This window comes from Babylonia areolata, chromosome 4 (assembly GCF_041734735.1).
Source record: "Babylonia areolata isolate BAREFJ2019XMU chromosome 4, ASM4173473v1, whole genome shotgun sequence".
Lineage (NCBI taxonomy): Eukaryota > Metazoa > Mollusca > Gastropoda > Neogastropoda > Buccinidae > Babylonia > Babylonia areolata.
Genome location: NC_134879.1, coordinates 22,783,544 through 22,793,201, shown reverse-complemented (window position 1 = coordinate 22,793,201; position 9,658 = coordinate 22,783,544). Strand labels below are relative to the sequence as shown.

Here is a 9,658-nt window from a genome sequence, read left to right as displayed (position 1 = left end):
CTCCCTGTGGCTGTGGCCTACCGGTGCTGTGCTGTGGATGTGTTCCTCTCCTATCTCTCCCCAGGCCCCTGTACTGCTCTGTGAGTAATGCTGCCAGCTATTTTGGGGCTGCTGGTAGAGGAGCAGGAAAAAGGGGGTGTGGGGGGAGGGGAGGAGGTTAGGAGTGTTGTGTGTGTGTGTGTGTGTGTGTGTGTGTGCAGGTATATGAAAGTGCACTCAGGTGAACACATCTTGACTGGCTGCCAGTAATCCCTCCCTCACTCCCCCCCTCCCATCTCTCTGTCTCTCTCTCTTTGCTGGAAGAATAAGCACATTATTCTCTCTCTCTTTCTCCATGTCTCTGTCTCACTTTCTCAGTGACTGTCTTTCTTTCCCCCTCTCTCTCACAATTTTTATGCTTCTCTCTCTCTCTCTCTCTCTCTCTCTCTCTCTCTCTCTCTCTCTCTGTGCACTCCCATAACGTTATCGTTATCGTTATCATTATCTCTCTGTGCACTCCCCTTTCTCTTTGCCTCTCTTTTTTGTGCCCATCTCCTCAATGCCTCTCTCTCTCTCCCCCCTCTCTGTACATCTCTGCCTCTTCCCCCTCTCTGTGCGTCTTTTTGTGCCAATCCCTCCCTCCCCCTCTCTCTTTCTCCATCTATGCCTCTCTCTCCCCTCTGTGCATTTCCCTTTCTCCCTCACTTTCTCCACCTGTGCCTCTCCCCACCCCCTCTGTACCTCTCTGTGTGTGCCTCTCTCCCCTCCCTCTCTCTCCCACCCTGTTTAGTTTGTGCATTTCCTTCCCTCCCTCCCTCTGTACCTCCCCTCTCTCTCTGTCAGCCTGTGCCTCTCTTTGTGCCTCTCTCATTCCTCTCTTTCTCTGTGCCTCCCCCCCTCTCTCTCACCCTCTCTCTCTCTTTCACTGCTGGTGGTGTGAGAAGGAGTGTTGTGTGGTGAAGCTGCCTGTGGGACAGGTACATGAACTGTGTCCATGATTCCTGTCAAAACACTTGCAAGTATGCCTCCCTGTTTATTTAACATATATAGAACATTAGATTCAGTCAGTTAAATGGTTTATATTTAAAAAGAGAATCCTCCTCACAAATGCTGTTGATGGTGGAGAAAAAAAAATTGAAAGAAAAGAAAACCTGAAAAATCATTGAGAGGAGGAGTGTAACCTTTTCTCAAACGCCTGTGGGAAGACCTGGCAGGAACAGTGTGTTGGCAGTTTCACCTTGAGGGTGTGAGTAATGTGTGTATGTGGGAAGGAAATGGGGAGGAGGGGGCGGAGTGATAATTGCAACTTACCTCAGAGATATTCAAACATATGGTGCTTTCAGAAATCCTTTGTTGCTCCACACTGCCAGGACTGTTCTGGAGCATAATCATAGCTTTAGATATTATGTTTTTTTTTTAAGTACGTTATGTGTGAATTGATAAATGGAAATGCACATGTGTGCATGAGCATGTGTGCACACATGCACACACACACACACACACACACACACACACACACACACACACACACACACACACACAGATATGAAAAAGAATTCCCTGGACAATAGATGAAAGGTTTCCTCAGTGACTGCACAGAGAGAATGTGGAAGTGGAAAGGAGAGGGGGGTGATGAGAGAGAATGAAAGACAGAAAGAGGGGCATTTTAAGCCTCAGTCCAGTACCCCCTCTGTTCCACGCCCCCACCCCACCCTTTCCACTGTCAGTCAGCTTGTTTGTCTCTCTGTCTCTCCTTCCCTGTCCACCCTCCCCCTTTTTTTTTCTACCTCATGTTTCCAGAGTGGGTCAGCATGAACTTGGAGTGGGAGAGCCAAGCTCCCATCTGTTTTTTATTGCTGTCTGATGTTTTGACGTATCAAGTAGCAGATATAAAAAAAAAGGAGCAAAGAATAAAAGAAAGGTGTTTGGCAAACGTGTCACTTTTTGTTGTTGTTTTTTTTGCCCCCTCCATCCTGGAACCTGTCCAGGTTCTTTCTGCAAACAATAACTGTGTGTAGTGATAAAAGAAGTTACGCTTTAGAAAATGAAAGAGAAAAGAGTGTTATCCACTTGTACAGACCTCACCAAAAGTTAAGGAAACCAGGAATGTTTTCATTTAAAAACAAAATAAAACAAAATGAAACAAACAAAAAGGGACAACTTGAATGGTATGAGGAGTATTTAGTCTTTCTCTGTCCTGTCATTGATTTCACAGATGGCTGTTTCAGGCACAAGTGCAGCCAAGAACAACTTAAAAGATGTGTTTGAAAAATTGATGTTTCAGCCAAAACTTAACAGTTCTCCAGTGGTTTATGAACGATTGCTGTGAATCTACATTCTAAAAAATGGATATCCACATGCAAGAAAGAACCGCTGGTAGTGAGCAGTACATTGGCTGTATACATGGTTGTTTTTCTTTTTAAAAAAAGAACGAACTCTTCATTGCACCATGCCCCAATGAAGAAAATGGTGCAAGTTGCCCTTAACTTTATCTGAACACTGTATGACATGAAACTTTCACAAGACAAATGTATCTCAAAGGTGTTCACAGCCTGTTTTAAAACAGTGCACTTTTGAAGGTTTAAGATCTTGAACTTGCCCTCCCATCAAAAATATGTCTGAAAAAATAATGAAGTCACAGAAGTTTACTTTCACAAGACAAATGTATCTCAAAGGAGGTGTTCACAGCCTGTTTTAAAACAGTGCACTTTTGAAGGTTTAAGATCTTGAACTTCCCCTCCCATCAAAAATATGTCTGAAAAATAATGAAGTCACAGAAGTTGGAGATCCTGTGTTTGAGAATATGCAAGGGCAGGGTTTTATTTGCCCTCTCCTGTCCACTAGACTTTGAGTGATGATTCCGTCCCAGTCTTTTGGATTAAGAGGTAAAAGGATGTCCTGCATGTGGTTTGCACTTTGGGTTATGTAGTTCACCTGCACAAGAACTGACAGCCAGAGAACAGTTGTTCTTGGCAGATTCTGTGGAAAAGTCCACGTTGACAGAGGAACTGGTGCAGATTTAGACAGGTGGGAGGGAAGAAGGGAGGCACTGCTTTACTGTACAGAATCTACATTTATTTATTCAGTTCAGTTCAGTTCAGTTTAGTGTGTGTGTGTGTGTGTGTGTGTGTGTGTGTGTGTGTGTGTGTTGGTGTTTTCTTCAGTTTAACATCTATTCACTATAACTGTTATTAGACGGAGTGTGTATTAGTGTGTGTGTGTGTGTGTGTCTGTGTGTGTGTGTGTTCTTGTATGTTATGTGTCTGACTGACATGTGCCTCTTTTGTTATTGTAAAGCACTTAGAATACCAGAAAGCACTGTATAGATATACTATATCATTGTTATTCTTGTTACGTACAGTACAGTATAGATAATGCACCATGTCCAGACTGACAAAGGGGGTATGCGAAAACAGGAAGCTGACAGAGCACACCAAGATCCAGGTTCACAGGACTTGTGTCATGAGCACCCTGCTGTAACAGCAGTGAGTCCTGGACCCTATTCGCCCAACAGGAATGGAAGCCAACACCTTCCAGATGCTTTGCCTTCGATGTATCCTGAGCCTGAACCTCGGTGAGCGATGGCCTAGTGACCACCAAGGAAGCGAGAGAATCTAAGTGCATGGGATCAAATCCCAAACTCACCAGAATTTTCTTCCCCTCCACTACAAGTTGAGTGGTGTTCTGGATGAGATGTGTCATTTGGATGAGATGATAAATGGAGGTCCCATATGCAGCATGCATTTAGTGCACGTAATAGAACCCTCAGCAACAGAAGTACTGACCCTGGCAGAAAGGTCTCTCCAAGTTTGAAAAGACACTTGCTCAGTGTTCTGAGGCAAAGAGATTGAAGGGAAAGGCCCAGGACTTGTACAAAGATAGAAAACGTGAGAGAGGGAGAGACAGAGACAGAGAGAGAGAGACATTATAAATACCAGTAATACCAGTATATTAGACTTACAGGTGCAGTCCTATTCCCCTGTGGAGCAGAACTTGACTCACACCATCACCACCGATTGATGCTTTGATTGCAGGATGTACCGCCAGACATTTCAGTGTGTGTGTTTGTGCTGGAGCAAGCTCTTTCGGTCCGGGCTCTGCAAGAGATGGTCACATCAACATCCCAAGCTTCCACTGTAAGTGTTGGCCCTCTCTGTCTCTGTCTCTGTCTCTTACGCTTAGTTCTTTCTGTCTCGTCTCTTCCATCCTCTCTGCACTTTTGCTCTGCATCTCTTTGATCTCTGCTTCATGGACTGTATTAAAATCTATTAATATTCAGTCTTTAATTGATTAATTCATCTTTTTTATGTTTACTTAATTTTATTTGGCTTTGGAGTGTTTTTTTTTTTTGAAGTTCATATATATGTATTGAAATATTTTTTGCTGACCACTTTGGGCATCCAGCAGATGCATAAATGAGTCTTGTGCTGCATTACAGAACTCGAAATTACCCCATCTGTGTTCATCTTGTGCATGAGATTCATGCTTTAAATTTTGATGTGGGGGGTGGGGGTGGGGCTGAGATACTATTAAACAGATTTGCACTGTACGTCCTAGCCCACTCCCCCCTCCCAAGATCCCCCCCATCCCCCTCCTTTTTTTTTTTTAATTTCTTTTTTTACTCTCTTCATTACCCAGGCTTTCTCAGTTGTTTTGTTGACCCATTGACTGATCAAGGCAGAAAAGCCAACCACACTGTCACAACACACGCATTAAAAAATTGAAAAAAAGGAAAGAAAAAAGAAGAAAACAACATCAAAGCAAAGAAAACAAAACTAAAACAACAATAACGTTAACAACAACAAATAAGCAAACAACTCAAACAAAATAAAAAATAAAACCCAAAAAAAACAACCCCAAAACAACCAAACTTGCTGCAGTTTTCTATCGTCTTCTTAAAACCCCAGGCCATCTGACAGTGTAGGTTTCTGATGGGGCTTGAACTTGTATCCTCCCAGTCATCGGTCCCCGTGGCTGAATGTCATGCCACAGTGACTGGCCTTGATATGAAATGTTTGCCTAGACCGCTGTTTACACTGGAAAACATGGATCATGTGTGTGCGTGTGCATGTGTGCGTGCGTGTTTGAATGTGTGAGTGGTTGTGAATGCTTGTACAGTCATACTTATATTCTTTGTCTACTTTCACTTGTGTTCACTCACACGCTGAGTCATAAAAGATTTGCTACATTTGTCTTCTATATAATTATGTGTGTGTGTGAGTGTGCATGTTGTGCAGTGAAAGGCAGCAGCATATCATTGTTTTGTGTTGGGAACATGTTGCATACAGTCAGCACAGCCAGTTGTGTGTGTGGGTGTGTGTGTGGGTGTGCATGTGCGTGTGCATGTGCACACACACGCATGCATGCATGTTGTGCAGTGGAATCAAAAGGCAAGATGATATCAATGTTGTGTGTTGGGATTATGTTGCACACAGGCAGCCCAGTCAGGCCACAGGACCTTACTGTACGGCCATGCAGTCCTCCTGCGACATTACCATGGAAACATGGTGCGTATGTGCGTTGTTCATCTCCCATGTGATGGTTAGTGCGTCAACAGGACGATGCTAATGATGTCGTTGCGTTGCTGGTGTAATTAACACCCACCCAGGACTAAAGTTTCTCTGGCAGCTTTGCTGTTAGGGCTGCCAGTTGGGTCGCTGCCATCCTGTTACTTACAGTGCATTGGTAGTGAGATTGGGACATGTAATTTTGGTTTCTGACTTTCCTTTCTATTTTATCAACAGCAAAAAAATTCTTTAATGGTCGAGTTTTGTTTAAAGCTTTTGTAATAAATCATATAAAAATACACAATGTATTTTTTTTTTTTTTTTTTAGAGATCAAGATTAAGTGTTGTATTTTTGTGTTTTAAAAGTGATTGATTGTATTGGTTGGGATTATTTATTTGTGATGAATACAAGCAATACAATGCATTACAGTGGAATTGAGCACTGCACAGGACATAGAATGGTTATATACAGGTAGGTGCAGTACAAGCCACAATTATAATACTATATCAGGATGCAGTACAATACAGCATATAGTATGTGCATCACATGAAGCTGCAGTACATATTTAGTGCATTCATGTAATATAATTATTCAGGTGTGCCTGGCAGCTTAGATATTGACAGAAGTTTACAGCTGGGCTCACAAAAAAGTGAGAGCTGTATGATCAATTGTTTCTCCACTGCAATAGAACTCATTTACAGCTTAGTCCTTTGTGAAGGACTACCAGACTAGGAGGCAAGACTGCCCTGGCTCATAGTGCTGCAGCCTTACGGGCTGGCCGGCCTTTGGGGACCATCCCAAGGCAGACTGCCCTGAAGCTCTCTTGGCCTAGTGAGCAAGATGCTTTTCACTATAATCAAATTCTGGCCCAGATGAAACAGCAGTTGCCTTCTCTTCTGTTCTGATGGTCGCACTTGGACATGACTGACCATAATAATATGGTATTAGGGTGTGAACAGTACACAGTGTTCCAGTGAAATGTGTTGCAACACAGTGAATTTCATAACATGGTGAATTGAATGACAGGGCAAGGCTTGCTGAGGAAAGGCAAAACAAGACCAAACCAGACAAGACAAGGCATGACATGACATGGCATGAACGACATGACACAGACAAGATATTTGCTTCCCACTGTTTGGAACATGAAGACAAGGCATGACATGAGTGACATGACATGACATGACATGACATGACAGATGAGATATTTGCGTCCCACTGTTTGGAACATGATCAAACATTCCATTCCTGACCATTGATTACCCTGCTCATACACACACACAGGCAGCATCCTCATGTGGAAGCATTCACACAGACCACCTCTTGCCACAGGCGCTTGCTTTCAATGATCAAGGTGAGAGTTAGTTTTGGCTTATGAACTAAGCGCCCTATGCGTTAAGATGTTATGTTTGCTGATTGCAGGCACCTGCATGAATTGTTTCTTTCCTTTGTGTTTGTGCAGTACCTATCCTGCCTTTCAACAAGTTCATCCAATGACAAGCTGGCCTTCGATGTCGGCTTACAAGAAACTGCTGAAGGTGAAGAATTCATTTTTGTGTGCTCAGTTTTGATACTTTTAAAACCTCCACACTGAAGGGTAAGTATCTGTACTCTGAATTCGCTACTGCTTACTGTATTGATCAGTGTGTTGCATGCATTTGGATAAAGCAGTTTGTCAAGTCTCTGAGGTTTGTTCTGCTCCACCAACAAATGCTGTTAAAATGAAAGCTTTGCAAGAGAAGGCACAATGTTTTAAAGTATCTCTACAGTGTGAGGAGGTGGACATTTGATTTTTTTTTTTTTTGATTTTTTTTTTATATACTTATCTGCAGCAAGATATACAGGAAGCAATGGCAACATTGGTTAGCAAAACCACAATATCCAAAGGAAGCAATGACAACATTGGTAAGCAAGACCACAATATCTAAAGGAAACAGTGACAACATTGGGAAGGAGAACCACAATATCTAAAGGAAACAATGACAACATTGGGAAGGAGAACCACAGTATCTAAAGGAAACAATGACAACATTGGGAAGGAGAACCATAATATCTAAAGGAAACAATGACAACATTGGGAAGGAGAACCACAATATCTAAAGGAAACAATGACAACATTGGGAAGGAGAACCACAATATCTAAAGGAAACAGTGACAACATTGGTAAGCAAGACCACAATATCTAAAGGAAACAATGACAACATTGGTAAGCAAGACCACAGTATCTAAAGGAAACAGTGACAACATTGGTAAGCAAGACCACAATATCTAAAGGAAACAGTGACAACATTGGTAAGCAAGACCACAATATCTAAAGGAAACAGTGACAACATTGGTAAGCAAAACCACAGTATCTAAAGGAAGCAATGGCAACATTGGTAAGCAAGACCACAATATCTAAAGGAATCTGTGACAGCATTGGGAAGCAAGACAGCGTAAGGAAGCAAGGCAGTGTCTACAGGAAGCAGGACAACATTGGTAAGTAAGACAACAGTATCTAAAACAAAACAACAGTATTCATAGGAAACAAGAGAACAATATCTAAAACAAGACCACAATATTTATAGGAAGCAAAAGAACAATATCTACAGGAAGCCAAACCACAATATCTAAAGCAAGATGACAATATCTGTAGGAAGTAAGACCACAATATCTAAAACAAGACAGCAATATCTATAGGAAGGAACACAACAGTATCTATAGGAAGGAAGACAACAGTATCTATAGGAAAGAAGACAACATTGTGAAACAAGACAGCAATATCAATAGGAAGCAAGACGACTTTGAGAAGCAAGACAACAGTATCTGCAGGAAGCAAGATGACATATGGAAGCAAGTTCAGGACAAATGAATGAACAGAATGAAGGGGCATGCATGCGACTGATGCATGGTGAATATAGGAAAGGAACTGCACTGGTAATGAACCTTGCCAGTTTCCTCAGTTGAGTTACATAATCAGACTCTCAAAGTTTCTTCTGCTTCTTCTTCTTCTTCTGCGTTTGTGGGCTGCAACTCCATGTTTCACTCGTATGTACATGAGTGGGCTTTTACGTGTATGACTGTTTTTTACCCTGCCATAGAGGCAGCCATACTCCGTTTTCAGGGGGGTGCATGCTGGGTATGTTCTTGTTTCCATAACCCACTGAACGCTGACATGGATTACGGGATCTTTAACGTGCATATTTGAACTTCTGCTTGTGTATATACATGAAGGGGGTTCAGGCACAAGCAGGTCTGCATATATGTTGACCTGGGATATTGGAAAAATCTCCACCCTTTACCCACCAGGCACTGTGACTGAGATTCGAACCTGGAACCCTCAGATTGGAAGTCCAACCCTTAAACTGCTCAGCTATTGCTCCCGTCAGCTCTCAAAGTTTAATCGCATGCTTCTGGTAAATAAGTGTTTTGTATATTTTGTTTTGTATCTCCCTATCTCAGTGTTTTAATTTTCAAATTCTGCTGAATCATGTTCTTTTTTTGCATGTTTATCAAAGCCACTGTAGTTATTTCTGTTACTACATCTGTATGTAGATCTTAAACAGGTCTGCATTCTGTATTTTATGCCATTTTGTGAATTTGTAGATGCATTTTGTCTGTGCAGATAGTTTTACACCCTCTCCCTCTCTCACTTTTTGTCCCCCCGCACCCCACCCCCACAAAATTTTTCCAGATTTTATTAGGATGTTATAAAGTCAGAAGCCTGAATTTTGTGTGTTTCAGGAGAGTCATGTTGGTGGACAATCCACCCTGCCTCCAAACAACGCTCAGAGGGAGAGAAAGTTCGCGTGGGTGACGATCTCATCCTCGTCAGCGTCTCTTCTGAGAGATACCTTGTATGTTGGAGATTCTGGTGCTGTTTGCATATAGCTGGGATATATTTTTGTTGAGATGTGTTTTTTGTTGTTGGTTTAAAAAAATATTTTTTACTTTAGTTCCTTGTGTGTTTTGTGTATGCATGTGCAAGTATGCTTTCATGGAACATTTTTTTCAAAAAGGCATATTTGTGATGTATAATTATGTAATTTAATTATGCGAACAGAAAGGAGATTTTTGTTTACAGCCTAGTGAATATATACTTATGTCCATTACATACATAACATAAATACAGGCAGACAGACACCCCCCCCACACACACACACACACACTCTTACACACATACACACGCACAAAA

The 9,658-nt window shown here is 42.0% G+C and overlaps 1 protein-coding gene across 18 annotated transcripts in view; it reads left to right on the top strand.

The window, feature by feature from the left end:
* LOC143280962 (ryanodine receptor-like) overlaps window positions 1–9,658 on the top strand; it is a 224,004-nt gene that overhangs the window by 13,784 nt on the left and 200,562 nt on the right. For all 18 annotated transcript variants that reach the window (XM_076585792.1, XM_076585799.1, XM_076585793.1 and 15 more), the window contains exons 3-6: window positions 4,014–4,115; window positions 5,415–5,486; window positions 6,947–7,022; window positions 9,208–9,320. In XM_076585792.1, coding sequence (XP_076441907.1) covers window positions 4,014–4,115; window positions 5,415–5,486; window positions 6,947–7,022; window positions 9,208–9,320 — 363 coding nt within the window. The remainder of the gene's footprint in view (window positions 1–4,013; window positions 4,116–5,414; window positions 5,487–6,946; window positions 7,023–9,207; window positions 9,321–9,658) is intronic.